The sequence below is a fragment of the Hypomesus transpacificus genome, chromosome 4 (genome assembly GCF_021917145.1).
Source record: "Hypomesus transpacificus isolate Combined female chromosome 4, fHypTra1, whole genome shotgun sequence".
Lineage (NCBI taxonomy): Eukaryota > Metazoa > Chordata > Actinopteri > Osmeriformes > Osmeridae > Hypomesus > Hypomesus transpacificus.
In genome coordinates, this window is record NC_061063.1 from 7964647 (window position 1) to 7981643 (window position 16997).

A 16997-nucleotide genomic window follows, 5' to 3' on the forward strand; every position below is an offset into this window, starting at 1 on the left:
GAGAAAGACACACGAATGTGATTCTAGTAAAAGATACACTTGGTTCTCACGGCATCCCTTTACGCGCAAAGCTAGCCAGGTTTTTCCCTAACACCAATCCACTCTTCCGCTCCTTTTTTCTCGACTCTCCACCTCTGTCCCCACCCCAGATTCCCGTTCCATTTTCCCAATCACTTAATTGAGCAACTGGGATTCCTCACGTGCGGGGTTGATTTGTAGTTTGAACACGTGGCTCATTCAGAAAAGCCGGAATAGCAAAGGTTTTTTTTTTTTTTTTGCTTCCCCTTCTTCTTGGTTTTATTGAGGCGGGCGAGAGAGCCTTACCGTCTGTGACATTATCCTTCTCTTTGCTAAGGGGTTTGGTGTAAAACAAAAAGTACTTTGCCCCTTTTTTTTCACCCAGCCCGTCATCGTGTGGAGAGACGAATTAATAATTCAAATTTATATTTTTTTGCGCGATAAAAGGGGCGAGGGAGCGCAAACGCGACGAGGTTGCCCGTCAAGTATATCTGTGGCTTGAACGACAGGGGAACCACGCCACAGTCACTCCGTTTGATAGTAAAGCGATTTATGCAGGCAATTCCGAACCTTGTACACCCGAGAGAGCGAATAACGGTTTCCTCTTGCGTAAAGATTGTCCATTTCAGCGTAGAACATGAATAAGCTATACATTGGTAACGTGAGTGAAGAGGCGAGCGCGGAAGACTTGGAAACTATCTTTGAGCAGTGGAAGATTCCGCACAGTGGTCCATTTCTTATAAAAACTGGTTATGCGTTCGTGGATTGCCCAGACGAAAAGGTTGCAATGAAGGCCATTGATATTCTTTCAGGTGAGATCATGGGTAACAACCACTGCTTAAGCAATATGTAATTCTAGAGCTTGTTAGTGTTTTACCGTACCATTTTCGTAAATGCATATGGCCCTGTAGGGTGGGGGTGTATCCAGGCATTTCTTCTTTCACTCTCACAACCTTTACTTGGCCTCTGACACCGTGGTTGCACACGTCTCATCTAGGTGTACATGGTAATGTGCAATAGCTTTACATTTGTTAGAATATGCGACAGTATTCACCCATTAAGGATAAAGAGAGTTGGACTAGCCTACTTGTAACGCTACTCTTTAGTAATTGGGCGCAGTCTGTGGAACTCTAAAGCAGTGGCGTGTAACGAGCATCAAAATAACTTATGGTGCTAGGCTACTTTGTAACTACATGAACCTGCAACCGAGTTTGGAGTACAACACAGGTCCATCCTAGTGCCCCAACTTATCAGTAGCCTACGTGTGCCCATTCAGACACACCAGGTGGTTAATAGTGTAGCCTATGCCAACGACTTAAGACCTTGTATATGTTAGCATTGAGGTATTGTAACGTGTCAGTAACCATTTTCTTGTTTACTAAAACTTGTGGAAATATTGCAGTAACACACCCACATATTTCTCGTTTGCTACCCCGTTGATCTCATTTAATTTGTCCAATAAAGGCCTAGGGTAAGGTAGAGGTCTGTCTTACTTTGTTTGTTTTTTTACCAACAGTATCAACGGTCCATTTGCCTACTATTGGTTCTAAACTGTTGGGATACAATTAGTCGACTAGTGGGCCTAATATCGTATTTGTTCTTTCCAATAGGTAAAGTTGAACTTCATGGGAAACTTCTAGAGGTGGAGCATTCGGTCCCTAAACGCCAAAGGTAAATTATGACCAACCGTCTGCAATTGCGTAGCTATGGATATGGAAGGGGCCTCCTAGAATCTTCTTTAAAAAAATCTACAATAAAAATGGATGCTATGAGGTCGTTCCGTAGCCTGTATGCACAGGTCTGATTATGTTACCTCAGTAGCCATATTAGATACTTTTTGACCTAGCTGGGGATTTCTAAAACGTTGTGTTGCGTTAAGCAACTCAATATTAAGATCTTATGTGTTTTTATGTATTTAAATAAGGGTGTGTGGTAGGCTACCTTCCAAATCACGTCTATAGCGACACACACAAAAAAAAACATTCTCCACTCAGTTCATAGCTCCTTTATTTTTTTCACTGGTGTCATCTGTTGCCTAATGACTCGTATCACGCATAGGCCTACTAAATCTATATTATACATTTGCCATCATTCTCTCATTACTAGTGTTGAGTATGTGGGACAGTGAATGTAGGCATGTATGAAGGCTTAAATTTAGGCGTAGGCCTCAGAAGGCGTCCATTTGAGAAGGATCTGCCCGTCATTCTCCCTGCCTGCCCCACGCTTCCGCCCTCCTCACTCACATTGTGGTGGTGCACGAGATGGACTCCCAAACGCGATTGGAATGGGCGGTTTGGGGCCGGAAAAGCCTTGGTTTACACAAGACCCTGAAGCACCGTGTTGTCTCTGTACTAACTTAATGTAACGAGTTGTTTCAATAGATCTATTAGTTTATCGTCATTACGCCAAATGTTAATTTGGAGTAGTCTAAATGGGCTACGCAATATATCTGAAATAAGACGTTAGAATCTTTAATAATACAGTTTAGGAATTTTATTAAAACTCAATATAGTAGATTAATTGGCAGACATTAATAAAAGACGGATCAGGCTCTGGGAACTTCACGTTTTTATGTTTAGACAATTAACGATATAATGTGCTTAATACAGACTTAAAATAGTAGTTGGTTATCATATTATTTACACGTAATTAAAACGCGGATAAGTCATGAAATGTAGGCCTATTTCTGCGGTTGTAAATAGATTAAACTGAACGAGATGACACGTATCAGTCTCCTCCCTCGGAGCATATTTTGGTTAAATCAGTTATAGATTTAAGGAGCCTAATTTAATGTTTTCAAGTAATTTAAATCCATTCAAATAATGGGTAAAGTGATCTTTAAAAAGGTAGTCTACTGATGACGGTCTTAGTGCACAAATCAAAGACTAATCTACTATTTTAAAATAAGGAATAAATACCCATATTTTTGCAAATGATAGGGTTAAAGTGATTTGGAACAATTGAACCCATGGACACATGGACACACAGGGCCCCGAATGAGCACATTCTGGTTCCAGTCCATCAGCTGGAGGCTCAGCCAATCACCATGGCTTAACCTTTGAACCTTCAGAAAGGGGAACGGAAGTGTGAACAGGCCAAGGTAGTATTATGGGACAGAGGATGTGCTGCAAGGTAGTAAAGGAGACAAAAATTAATTATTCAATTCATTATTGTGAACTTGTAATTCTTTTTTTGATCTGTCTGCTTGCCATTACCTTACAGGTGTGGTACTAGCATCTCAGATTTCATTCATTTTAATGTTATCATGAAAGGGATTTTGCATTGCAAAAGGGGGTGGAGGAAATTGCTTTTTTGATATGTTTTGTAGGTCCACCTTAGCCATTAATTATTTGATCATTAAAAAAAAAAACATGAATTTCCTCCTGAAAATAGTATTCAACTATCATTGCCCATAAACTTATTTAGTGACTAAAGTGCACAGATAACTACAGGTCATAATTTGACCCATGAGTTTACTCTAAAACCCATGGTTTAGGTGGTTAATGGAGGGTTGTTTAGGAGTGTCCTTAAGATTCATTCTCCTGGATGGGGGAGAGAGAATATCTGGAAAAATTAAAATTATATCATTTGTGAAGCTGTCCTTAAGTGAGCCAGACTATAATTTAACAAGTGGCTGTGTTGCTTCAGAGAGGCCCGTGACCATTGGGATAATCTAGTGTGTGTGTGTATGTGTCTGAGCTGTGAAGGGCTTAAATAAGAGTTGCTAATGCTAGGTGTAAATCGGGCCTATGTTGGTTTTTGTGGTTGAGCTTGTTCCCTGTTTTAAAATCTAGATATACATGGCTATGATAAACATAAAAAAAAAAAGTGATTACAAGCTAACCTTTGTACAGATTTCACCTTGTGTCATCGTGGCTCATGTTTGTAAAGTAGCTCCTGGCTCTTAATAAAGAATTTGGGGTCAAAGGGTCTTGGTGGGGCCCCACCTGTAAATAAGCGAGGGAAGCACTGGGGTGTCTAAAATTCTGAATGTGTCTCCTTGTCATTCTACTAGTAGGGCAGAGGTGCTTCAGATCTCCCTCTGCACACTGATGACAAACTCGGTGGGTTTGTGTGGGTGCACCATTTTAAGAGTCACTGTCAATGTTTTTTAAAATCTGTGGAAAATAAGCATTTTTGTAACTTTGAAACACACCGTGGCGAGGGAGTGTAGTTAAAACTTCAAGAGGCCAGTGGAAACCAAACAGTGTGAAGCCATTCAGAACTTTGCATTCTGAATAGTCAATGAAGGCACAAGCAAGGAGCAGTGTGTGTGTGTTCTAACATGGCTGAGGTTTGCCGTGTGGATGTTCATTTGTGTTGAGTATGGACTGCAAGAGCTGTAGTATAGGCTATGCAGATAATGAATGGAGATACAATTGAAATGAATATGGATGTGGCGCAGTCCCATGTTGCTTTTCATAGGATTTCGTCTGTGGGTTTGCACACACACTCTATAGTGCAGAGGCCCCATAGATCCCAGCTGGGCTGTGGAGAGGGGGCGGCGGCTGTTGAATGTGTAGAATGTTCGTTGAATTTAAAAGTAAATAAGGAGCCCTGCCTCCATTGGTGTCGTCACATGACCAACCTCCAACCTACATGTTTCTGTCAGTGGACTTGTCTGTGTCCATGGCAACGGGGACCCACCCCCACAGGGCAGAGAAGGCCCTTGTTGCCCTTCCCTGAAACAGGGCTTCTCGTACCCCCACCCCCCTCCCTTTTCCAAATCAAAGGCTGGGGACTGGGGAATGCACCCCCGTCCTCCTCTGCACTCCCTCCCCCGCCTGACTTCCTCAGTGTGTGGAGCTATAGGTTAATCCGGCTGGAAAGTGCTTGGTGCATTTTCACATTTCGCACGGCATTCCCACCGCAATGCAGAGCACACGGTTGGGGGGGAAAAGGGGCCGCATAAGCCAGGAATGGCACAGAGGCCCGGAAAGGGCTGGAATTCCTCAGGAGCTGGTTGGGAATGTTTAAATTTGTTATTAATTTTTTTTAAACAATTTGGCCGTTTTGAAACACATTAATATTATTCACATTCTAATGATTGAATTGAAAATTAAGGCAAAGCCAGTAAATCATACTGAAGGGTCTCGTAGATTTGATGAGCGGAATTGTAAATTAACTTCCTTCCTAATGACCCTCCAATTGGGCCCTATGCTGCCCTGTAGAACGCACCTTAAGATCTGCAGATGTCATATTTTTGGAGTATTTGTGTGTACATGGCTAGAAATGGTATTGATGCTTTCAGTGTGGTCTTCCACGTGCCTAGTGAGAGTGAAGCCATGTCGTACTATGTAGGGGATTGGTCTGTAACTTGCCTGCTTAGCTTTGGGGGACACGATTGTTCATTGATTGGACAAGGTAAACTCAGTGATGTGTTGCTTATTAGGGCTGTGTCGGCCATTCAACAGTTTGAAGGCAGAACTTGCATGGGATATCAATTCAGTAAGTTCTGCTTTGTCTACATTGGGGGGGGGGGGGGGGGGGGGGGTGATATTGTGTTTATATGGTCTGTGTGCAAAATGTGTGTGTCAGGGTTGTAGCCTGTGCAGTGCTTTGAGGTGTGTTTGTCAGTGTGTACACAGGTCACATTTGGAGCTGGAACTCTCAGCCGTATGTACATTGTGTTCCTTTAGGTTGGTCTGTGTGTGTGTAAACAGGTTGTGGACTTTGGTGTTGCCTAGACACATTACCCACTTGACTGTAATCTCAGGGACACCTTTCTGAAACTGGAGGGTAGCGTGTAGAATGGGTATCATTCAGTCAGTTCTGCAACTATGTATTCACAAGGCAGGCACTGGCTCTTGCGGATACTTAATGGATCATAAACTGAATGAAAATGTGGAACGCGCGCTTGCAAATGTTGCTGTCAACAGTGCTAAATTGCTCTCTCTAATGGGGAAGTGGAGCCGCGCTTCAATTAGCCGCCCTCCACCCTGCGCTTACTGTACACGGTGCGGTTGGCCGAGTGCGTTTTCCAATGAGCTTGCTCTGTTCCCGAGCCTCGTCTGCTGTGACGCGGCCGGTGGAGGTTCCCTTCGTTTTACAACCCCTCGTCCTTTCTCTTCCGCTCCTCGCCATCCTTTAGCTCTCTCTGGATCCCCCTCCAGTAAAAGTGTGCTTCTTTATTGATTGAATGTGATTGCTGATGGAGTGGGGAGGGGGGGGGATCTAGTCGATATGCCCTGTGCTATCAGCTCGTCTATGCCGATCTAGTCCTCAGGAGTCCGTGGGGAGGGGCCGTGTGTGTGCCTCTCTCGTTCACCCCCGTCTCCCCCCCCCCTTTAGCTGTCTGTCCTTTAGTCTCCAAGGGTACGCTCTCCCCTCTTCTCCGCATCCTTCACTTCCCCATGTCTTTCTTCTCTCAGCTTCCGCCTCTCCTCCCTCTCCCTTCTGTCCTGCTGTCCTCCCTCTCACTCTCCTTCCCTGTGCCCCCGTCAGTCTCCCAACCCGTTTAGTGTGATCGGATGCAGACTTTGTTGTTTTTCCTGATGATTTCCTACCCTCTAAGTCAACGTTGCTCCATCCAGCCGGCAGTTCCATGGGTGGTGCCTGCCGCTCTGATTTGGGGGGGGGGGGGGGCTATATAATCGGTGAGCTATATCCAGTTTGTCCACCTCACCACTGAGGTTGAAGGGGGAAGGGGGGGGGTATGGGATTGAATGGGTCAGTTTGTCATCTTTCTGAACAGATCACTGGTGCTGACTGTCTTCCGTTTTGCCCTCTCTCACCCCCTCCCTCCCTTCCTCTCTCCCCAGGAGCTGTAAACTGCAGATCAGGAACATCCCGCCTCACATGCAGTGGGAGGTGAGTGTCGAGCGGCGCATGTGCAGGGTTCTGGGGTGGCCACAGGATAGAGGGCTCCTATATTAACACAGCATTGGCCGAAAAGATTCTCTTTAGTAGGTTTTCACTGTGGGCGTGATGCACAGCAGGTTAATGTATAGTTAAAGAAGAATCGAGATGTAACAGCCTCTTAAATGCTCTCATTTTGTAGACAGTCACTCCGCATTCAGGTCAGATGGCGTTTCTTGATTTTCAAACAAGTATCAATCTAGCAGTCATAGTGTGCCTTCCCTCTGTGGGTCCCAACCATCATTGTGTCATCTATTTGGCACTGTCTGCATGCCTACCTGCTGCGCTGCCCTTGGCAATGGAAGACATGTTAGCTAACGTGACAAACCTGCTGTTGGACCAGCTAGTAGCCTCTTTTGGAAATGTTAAGTTCCATCTAACAACGCTTCCTAAATACTGACCCTGTAACTCAGGAGGAAAGGCCTACGACTGGATCAACCTCAAAGCACAAGATTATGTTTTAGTGTCTACTCTGCCTGCTTGACTTTATTACAATGGTAAAATACAGTACCATTTCATCTAGGACATTTTCCTTTTCATTCCCTAAAAAATAAGCGTCGTTTCTATTGTGAATCAGGCCATCTTTGTTCTGATGGCTTTGGCTACGCTAGTTCAGGCATTGTAATGGTGGGTTTGTCTTGCTCAAACGTTTCAATGTGTTGCAGTTCTGCCCACCCAGCCATGTTAGTTGTATGTGAAGGGGGAGGGGGGAAGTAAAATGGATGGGTTCGTAGACGTAAAGGAGCCCTCGTGTGTTAAGGCGAACCATGCCATAGACTCGGGCTGGGAGCGGGGATATGCGTATGTTCGCTGGCAGAAAGTAGCTGGGTGGCCCTGGTCTTTCCTCGCTCCATGTGCTGCAGGATTCACAGAATGTGTAGCATTACTCCCGCCCCTCCCCCAACCAACGCTTCCTTCTGGAATGCACCCCACCCTTTCCTGAATGGCCTCGATTCCTATTGGTCAGCCTTGGAAGACGGGCAGGCCAGAGCAGCCTGTGAGACGCAGAAATGTTCTCGCTCTAGGGGCCTGTCCTATCGGTAGTGGAGCAGCCAATGGCAATGATTAGAGATGACAGTGGGCGGGAGGCAGTGTGATTGGCTGGCTTGATCGGAGTGGGAGGCTGACGGATGGTGCGGTTGGCTAGAAAGGGGGTTGAGCTGTTGGGGGCGTGCTGTTAGTTTGACTGCCTACAGGCCAAACACCTCAAACTGTGCACAAAGTACGAACGCCTAGCTCATTCACCAATGGACTGAGAGGCCAGAGCCAATCTGTTCATTCAAATCCTGTGGCTGACAGATATGGGCGGGTTGCCAGTTTTGGCTTTCACATTGAGTGGTTGTACTCGCATGAATCGATTTTGATTTCTTGTTTTGTCTATGAATAATTTGCACAATTAAATAAATGCTAAATATAAAATGTACATTTACCATTGCATTTGCACAGACAAATACTAGTCAAAACAATCATGTTGTCTAGCTAATTTGTCATCCAGTGGGTTGATCTTGTCTCTCTAACTCTCATCTGGTCTCTCTGTAATCAGACCCTCTCTTCCTCTCAGGTCCTGGACGGCCTGCTCGCTCAGTATGGTGCTGTGGAGAACTGTGAACAAGGTACACACACCTTTTGATATTCATACACTCCTTCCCTTCTTGCCCACCGGCTTGGTGTGTGTGTCAAACGTGTTGACACGCACATCGTGTGATGAGTGTCAGTTGGCTTTTTAGTCGTCACATGTCACTCCCAAACTCTCTTGTATGTGTTCTATAAGGACGTAGGGCCAGAGGCATATCTAGAGATTTTCATTCGGGGTGGCAATTGGGAGGCAGAAGGAAGTTGTTGGGTGGCCTCCTGGAGGCGAATCCAAACCCAAAGTAGGGGGGGTACAGTGATTAGGCTATAACATTATAGTTTAAATTAAACAGTAACATTAATATTATTTATTAAAATGTTCTGTAATGTACAACAACAAAAAATCCATGGGAAGATTGGGGTGGCAGTATTTCCACCACAGAGATCCACCACTGCGTAGGGCACATCCTCAAGGCAGCGTTAACAGTATGCCGTCAAAAAGGATGTCTTCTCTGAATAGGTGTCTCGTGACAGGAACTTAGAATAAACACTTTATTTAATTATACAGAAATGAAATATTTTCTGGGTGACTGGTTGCTACTCAACATGGAATCTAAGTCTTCATTGACCTGCATTAATGGAAAAAATATTATAAAAGATTTGCTAGTTCAGTGCTCTTCAATTGTTGTACAACATTGTAGGGCTGTGTTCTACAGAATTATTTCTGTTTCGTTACTGTGTGACAATCCTCTATTTGGCATGTTTTGAAGACAAAACCTAATCTGGGACACATGGTCCTAGTCTGAATACTGTGTGAGTTGACTTGTTACTTCTTTTTTTGTCCCCGCCCCCCCCCCCCCCCCCCCCCTCTCCCACAGTGAACACAGACACAGAGACTGCCGTTGTCAATGTCAGATATGCAGCTAAAGACCAGGCCAGGCTGTGAGTAACCAATGTTGTCTTTCTTTCTCTCCTCATGCATAAACGCACCCAATTTCATGGATGTAGAGTGCTCTTGTATTGGTTTCTCACTCGGCTTGACACCACTTTCAAAAGTGTGTTTGGAGAAAGGCCCATTCTCTTGTGTAGTGCACCTGATTTTTCTTTTCACACTGACCAGTCATGTTTTATTTCGACATGCAGTGACCTAGTGGGGGGAAATGGTCTCTTTGCTGCCCTCTGTTGTTGGTAACCTGCACTGCTATGGGGCATCTGCGCTAATGGGTTGTGGACACCCAAGCGCTAGAAGTTTGTTTGAATGCAGAAAGAAATCCTCAAGCCTAGGTTTAGAAAATAAACCTTCCTTGCGCACCCTGTAGCATGCCTTTGTTCTACCTTGGCCAAGATCATTAGAGCCTTGAGTAGAAGCAAACATTTAATTGGTGCTCTCACCTGTAAGCTCAACTCAACCTCCAATACTTGAAATCCTCTACTCCTCCACCTCTATACCTTGTGAATAGAATCTCTCCATTCACAGAACTGAAGTGTTTGCCTTGCCCCCCCCTTGTGTGACTAACGGGTGACTGTCGTTGCCAGGGCGATGGAGAAGCTGAACGGCTTCCTTATGGAGAACTACACCTTGAAGGTGTCATACATACCAGACGAAAACGCTGCCCCCGACGCTGCCCCCCTGGGGGGCAGGCGGGGCTTTGCCCCCAGAGGCTCTTCCCGGTCGGGCTCCCCAGGCCTGGGGGCGCGGCCCAAGCTACAGTCGGACGTTCCCCTCCGCATGCTGGTGCCCACCCAGTTCGTAGGGGCCATCATCGGCAAGGAGGGAGCCACCATCCGCAACATCACCAAACAGACCCACTCAAAGTAAGAACCACACGCGCGTATGTAAATGTACACATAATTTTAAAGTAGGCCGCTGACATATCTTGGACTATACTAAATGTGCACGCAAGCACATGCACTCAGTTCAAATGAATATACACGTTTAAGGGCGATTATCTGTCTTATTTATTTTTCGGTCTGAAATGTCCTGGTAACTTGACATGCAATTGACCAACCCTTCCGCTTCTCCCTTCCTCTCCAGGATTGACATCCACAGGAAAGAGAACGCAGGAGCCGCAGAGAAGCCCATCACGGTCCACTCCACCCCGGAGGGCTGCTCCAATGCCTGCAGGACCATCATGGAGATCATGCAGAAGGAGGCCTTGGACACCAAGTTGTGAGTTCAGCACCCAGTCAAGGGACACCAGGCCGGGGGGGGTCGGTTAACCCTACAACCGCTCGACGCATGCGACCGGCCAACGCTCACCCCGTGTTCTTCCCTGCCTCCTTTCACAGCACGGAGGAGATCCCGCTGAAGATCCTGGCGCACAATAACTTTGTGGGTCGACTAATCGGGAAGGAAGGACGAAACCTGAAAAAGATTGAGCAGGACACAGAGACGAAGATCACCATATCTCCGTAAGACCAGCTCTCACCAGTTTATTTTTTCCTCAATGTCAAACAGAGAATTGCTACCGCCGTAAGAACACTGACTATTGACACCGTGGTCCTTATCGTGCCCGTCCAGCCTGCAGGATCTGACCCTGTACAACCCCGAGAGGACCATCACAGTGAAAGGCTCCATCGAGGCTTGCTCCCGTGCCGAGGAGGAGGTGATGAAGAAGGTCAGGGAGTCGTACGAGAACGACTGCGCCGCCATGAACGTAGGTCCACCCCTTCGTCACCGAGGCTGTGGTGTGGAAAGAGGCTTTTGCATTTCCTTCCAAAATGGAACTCCCTCCACAGTACGTGCATGTGTCCTGTTTTCTGATTGCAGATGTGATTTATTTCAATAATTTCCCCTGCTCCTCCTCTCTCCAGCTGCAGTCTAACCTGATCCCTGGGTTGAATCTGAACGCTCTGGGTCTGTTTCCGGGCGGGGCTCCCGGTATGCCCCCTTCCATGGCCAACGCCCCCCCTCCTGGTGCCCAGGCAGGAGGTTACTCCTTTGGGGTAAGTTTGTGTCCCCGTCCCCCCCCCCTCCTCCATCATCACCATGCTCTTTCTCCCTGACAGTTACATAGACCGCTATGCTACAGTGGGTGTGACCGTCGCCATCAATACAGGCCTTCTAAACAGTCATGGAGACAGGGAGAAACCAGACGAGAGAGAGCACGGGCCTAAAATATGTTCCTGTCTTAACAAACAGCCACTCTGGGTTCAGTGGTGATTCAGTCATATTTACCCCCCCCCCCTCTATCTCCTATAGAGCAGTCCCTTCGGGGGCGAAGCGCCATTTTGGGCGTCTATGCTGTCAGCGAGCAGCCAGCCCCTCTCCATTGTAAGTGTCCCGTTCCTGCAGGGCTTTGCACGGCTTCTGGATGCCCGCTGAGGGTCTGGGGATGCTGGGGCAGAGCTTGGCAGTGTCTGGGCCCCCTCCCTCCCAGTAACCTGATTGGGCAGGGCGGGGGGGCCTGTATCTCCTAACTCGTACCGGTGTGCGTTCGCTAACCGGCCAGTGTGGGAGCTCGTAGGCCGGTCAAGGTCACAGTGTCAGTTTGCTGGATTAGTTGGCTTTGGGTTACTGGATTTTGTGCAAATGGTTATCGTCAAGGATGGCATTTGCCTTGGTTCAGAACCATCGGTCCTGTCCTTCCTCAAGGATGAAGATTGCCAGATACCATCTTTAATACCTTTTTAATGTGTTTCTAACATAGATGGATGGTGCTATGCTTGACAGCCAGGGCAAGACCTCTGCACGTTCAACTGATCTACACAATGCCTGCTTGGGGTTAACCAATAAGAGATTGTTTGGAAAGGTTCCCTGTTTTTGGTGATTTGTCATACATGATTGCAGTTGCTTTTAAAATGGAGCATAGTTTCCTGTCCTCAGTTCAGTTTTTCCCAGTGGATACTGTCGCGTTGTGACGTAAAAGGTAGTTTCAGTTGGGGATGGTGCTGGTTCTTATACTGCTTATTAACTTACTGATTGAAACCCAGTTTCTCCGGTGTGCTACATCCACTATTACCTGAAGGCTGCTGCTTGCCCTGAAGGCTGCTGCTTGCTCAGACTAGCTGGTTAGCATATTCACACTGAAGTCTCTCCTGTCGGGTCTTATTGGGGAGTTGATCCCACAGCGTGTGGGATGGAGGGACGTGTGTGTGTGTGTAACGGTGGTCTGGTGTGGTCGTTCCCAGCAGGGCCAGCAGGAGTCGGAGACGGTGCACCTATTCATCCCTGCACTGGCGGTGGGCGCCATCATCGGCAAACAGGGTCAACACATCAAGCAACTGTCGCGCTTCGCTGGAGCGTCAATCAAGGTGAGGTCTGGGGAGGAATGGACAGGGTGGAAGGGGGGTTTTAAGGGTGGCGTTTCAGAGGAGTAATCTGAAGGCTTGTTTTGATCTTGTTGGGTTGGCTGTATGGACCTGAATACGAAGGGAGACTGCTGAAGGAAAACAACTTGAATAATGGATGGATTGATTATTTAGGGATCGTGTGTGTGTAGTTTTGCATTGGTTTAATGCTGGTCTCGTTTAATGCCCTCTCCTTCAGATCGCACCAGCAGATGGGGCAGACGCCAAGCAGAGAATGGTCATCGTTGCGGGACCGCCAGAAGCCCAGTTCAAGGTATGTTCCCTCCCTCCCGCAACCTACTGTTTGCTCCTAAGTGGGCGCCCTGCAGAGTGGAGGCTCCGGGACATCCAGTCACTCGTGGTGTTTTTTCAGGCTCAGGGTCGTATCTTTGGGAAGTTGAAGGAGGAGAACTTCTTTGGGCCCAAGGAGGAGGTGCGGCTGGAGGCTCACATCAAGGTGCCATCCTTCGCCGCCGGACGAGTCATCGGCAAGGGAGGAAAAACGGTACACGTTCTAGTGTTCGATAACGTGGGGGCGCTTTCCAAAAGTGGGGTGTGGGTTAGTGCTTCATTTTTCAATGTCCTCTCTCGTTCGCCCCTTCCCCTCTGGCAGGTGAACGAGCTCCAGAACCTGACCAGTGCTGAGGTGGTGGTCCCCCGGGAACAGACCCCAGACGAGAATGACCAAGTGGTGGTCAAAATCACTGGACACTTCTATGCAAGCCAGGTGGGTGTCGGGTTACCTAGTCCACCACTGTGGTCCACCTGCCTGTTCTACTGAACCCATGTTGGTGTAAGACAGGGCTATCCCGAGCCATCAGTGGTTTTTAAGTGGTGTAGCTAAGTGGCATTTATGAATGGTCATTGCATGAGTCAGATGACTCAAGGCGCCTGTGACATCTGTATAGCTGGTGCCTGCGCTACCTAATCCAGTATTGAAGCTGTACTGGCATCACTAGCACAACTCTCGACCAGCTTGAGTTTGTACTGAACTTCTATCCTTTTGACCTTGTGTGATCTCAGCTGGCCCAGAGGAAGATCCAGGAAATCCTGTGCCAAGTACGGCGGCAGCAGCAGCCCAAACCCTCGCCTGGGGCCCAGCCCCCCCTCCCCCGCAGGAAGTAGACGAGCCCACTGCGGTGGCTGGTGACGGAACGCGGCCCGAAGATGGACACGGAACGGCATGTGGCTGAAATGGAGATCAGAGGGGGAACAGGATACGGGACACGCTCATCTCAGGGGTCAAGGGTTGCCGAAGCCCTTCTGTATAAACCCCGACCCCCCTCTCTCCTGGACTGACACCTGGGTGGATATGACCCCCTCCCCCCCCCATCCCGCCCTGCACCCCTCACCTCTCTGCATCTCTGTGAGAATGTACTTCTGAGGGTTAAGATCCATGTCACCCCCACCCCAAACACACACACACACACACAACACACCTCGCCCCATCTCTCCCTTGCTTTCCCATGGGTGTTTTCCGATTCTTGTTTTTATTTTATTTTTCGGGGGGGACGTTAGGAAACACGGGAAGAAACGAGCCCATCTAATCACCTCCCTGGTGTGGTACTCAACCTCACATGTCGACAGACATTTCATTTGACTTTTTATTTCCTTCTGGCCTGAATGGAGTGTTTGTGTAATTGGTTGAAGCTTTGATATTTTGTTTTCTTTTTTTGGAAATGCATTGCTTCGAGTCCTGGTAGGACTAGGAGAAGGGTTTGGGGGGAGGGGGTGATACTCTTGTGTTTGGGACAGGACCCGCCAGCGGGGATATGAATACGTGGAATCCTGTCCCTTTATCAATAGTGGCATTTTATAAATTCGGATGCATTTTATAGATATACCCATATATATATATATTTAGAGGGGCGAGGACAGCACCGTCGTTGATACTCAACGGATGTGTTGCAACGGTGTTGGACAGGAAACCAATTTAATATGCATTTTACCGAACTACCTCAGGATCTAGTACCTCAGAAAAAATGATTATATATATATATATATATATGAAAAAAAATATTCTTTTTTTTTGTGCTTTTTTTTTTTTTTTTTTTTTTTTGCTTTGTGGTATTTTGTATACTTTATAAAGCTAATAGTTCTTGAACATTTTTATTTTTTTAAGAAAATTTAAAATTTGGTCGGCTGCCAACTGACCTGCCTTCAACTCTATTCCTCTGGGCGTGGCGCGGTGTGGGCACAGCGGCGTGAAGACAACATATGTTTGTGCGCCAACGGTGATCAAGACGATCCTGTACATAACGTCTGTCCTGTACAAAGAGCCCAAAGTGGAGTTGTTGCCCCTCTGCAGGCGGCTGACAGGAGTTATCAAGCTAAAAAATTGCCTCATCTTTCCTGAGGAATCCACCATCTTTTGAAATCCATTACAACAACTATCTTTAGAGAACGTTGAATAATGCTAATCGTACGTACTGCAGCTGCAGCTGATTGGGACATACTAACTTGACGGTACATTTCATTTCTAATTTGTTTTCCCTCATTTAGCCTTCGTAGTAGGACGGAGAGTATGGTCCTAGCTTTGCTCTTTTGCGCCCTACTGCTGTAAAAACAGAAACACAAGGCAGTGACCTTGTGTCCATCTCGCCTGCTTAGAACTTGGAACCTGTCTCCATGTGGCATCAGTTTCAGACAGAGGTCAAAGTGCTCTGAAGCCAGACCTGTTTAAGTTTTCTTTTTCTTTCATAGAGCAAGCTTTGCCTGGTGTGGTGGTCTGCGTAGGTGTGTAGCCACCAGGTCAACGTTTGGTGTCATTCACTGCATGGTGAGGATCGAGGGAGTCACACTGATGGATGCTTTAGGTTGAGTTTTTTTGCAATGGGAAATGAGGATAATTTGCCGCATTTGCCTAACCATGAGCAGCAACAGCAGCTGTATACCTTGACGTGAATAATTTGTCATTCACACAAAGCCAAAAGGCTCTCAAAAAAAAAATACAGAATTAAATCTTGTTTGGAATAAAAGGACGAAAGAAATTCTAGAATTATACCAAGTTCTTAAAAAAAAAAAAAAAAGTGTTCATGCAGAATGTAAATATGTCGATTGTGGTCAGAGAGGAAGTGCTCGAGTGTATCCATGCTTCCACAGTAGAACGCTTCTACCTCAGCTGAGGGGGGTGTGGTAGGCTGCACGCGCCCACCATACCCCCGCCTGGCGCCTACCCGCGCCACCATACCTCAGTCCCCTGGATAACTTCTCTATGCATGGGCGCTGCGGCGAGCACTTGCTCATGTGATCCCCCCTCCCCCCCCCCCCCCCTCCTTTCTGACATTGCGCTTTATCTGAGGGGCACAAGTGACACATTATCCTCCCCTCATGCTCCGTTTTGTTGATCTACCTCTTTAGACACGTATTTGAATTAGAGGCATACTTCTATTTGTTAGATTAATAGGGTTCCTTCTTGCCTTCCAACCTCTTCACCCCAGCTTTCCCAGATATTAATACAAATTTAAAAAAAATCATGTACTCTTTAGAATTTGAAAGAATAATTGAGAAAATTGATCAGAAATTTCATTTTGCCTGCGTTTATATATAAATATACTTCTCTAGTTTGATAGAAAAACTCACATGTTGCTATTCTTTCTGCTTCCATTCTTTTTTTTTGGTGGTGTGGCTTCCTTGTATTAAACTTTTCTTGCTTGGTTTTTTTCTTAAAGGTCAAATCACCTGTTTGCTTTTGGATTCAATGGATAAAAAGTATAAAAAAAATATATATACTGTTTATAAAAAGGGCCTGCCTTTTGTTGTTTCTGGTTTCGAAGAAGAAAAAAGAGATACGCAAGTCCAGTCTTTCTTTCCTATTATGTCTTCACTGATGCTACATTCACCTGCTGATTTCGATTGCAATTTGTTGTGTTAGCATTCTTGGCTGTGTAATATGGAAAATCATGTTGGTGTGGGACGGATGAGGGACTTGGTTTGGGAGTATTTACAGAGAAGTGGTGTGGTTTCGGCTCTGTCTGCCGTCACCCACCTCCCCACCCCATAATTGCGACCATGCTTGTGCCCCCTCACCTCCTGGCCCCTTCTCACTCACACAGCTCCACTGGTCAAATTGCCTCTGAAATGAATAAAAAAACAGAAATTGGCTCCTATCTACTCTGGTTCCTTTTTTACTGATGTTTGTATTTGCCAAATTGGGACTCTTTTGGAATGTTTAAGTGTGTTCTTAAATCTGAAGATATATTTACAAGTTGCTTCTTTTTTTAATATTAGTACATGATTAAATATTCAATTTTATATTA

The 16997-nt window shown here is 46.5% G+C and overlaps 1 protein-coding gene across 7 annotated transcripts; it reads left to right on the forward strand.

Annotated features, from left to right (window-relative positions):
* The first annotated feature begins 35 nt into the window (after positions 1 to 35).
* On the forward strand, positions 36 to 16839 carry igf2bp3 (insulin-like growth factor 2 mRNA binding protein 3). 7 transcript variants are annotated; one of them, XM_047019372.1, is made up of 16 exons: positions 36 to 830; positions 1629 to 1689; positions 6780 to 6828; positions 8420 to 8489; positions 9327 to 9390; positions 9985 to 10263; positions 10484 to 10618; positions 10738 to 10860; positions 10970 to 11105; positions 11263 to 11394; positions 11651 to 11722; positions 12583 to 12702; positions 12938 to 13012; positions 13112 to 13243; positions 13352 to 13465; positions 13762 to 16839. In XM_047019372.1, exons 1-16 carry the CDS (start codon positions 656 to 658, stop codon positions 13861 to 13863), a joined length of 1839 nt encoding a protein of 612 aa, XP_046875328.1. In that variant the 5' UTR covers positions 36 to 655; the 3' UTR covers positions 13864 to 16839. The 7 variants fall into 7 exon arrangements, with proteins under 7 accessions (XP_046875328.1, XP_046875327.1, XP_046875329.1 ...); XM_047019371.1 differs by having other exon boundaries at positions 37 to 830; positions 12580 to 12702; XM_047019373.1 differs by having other exon boundaries at positions 37 to 830; positions 8438 to 8489; positions 12580 to 12702.
* The last annotated feature ends 158 nt before the right edge of the window (positions 16840 to 16997 follow it).

Excerpts from the sequence above, each read along its gene's own strand:
- igf2bp3 (XM_047019371.1), top strand. The coding sequence starts at position 656 with ATGAATAAGCTATACATTGGTAACGTGAGTGAAGAGGCGAGCGCGGAA. Across the intron at positions 11,395-11,650 it reads CAGGAGGTTACTCCTTTGGG|AGCAGTCCCTTCGGGGGCGA; the intron begins GTAAGTTTGTGT and ends TATCTCCTATAG. Across the intron at positions 13,244-13,351 it reads TCGGCAAGGGAGGAAAAACG|GTGAACGAGCTCCAGAACCT; the intron begins GTACACGTTCTA and ends CCCCTCTGGCAG.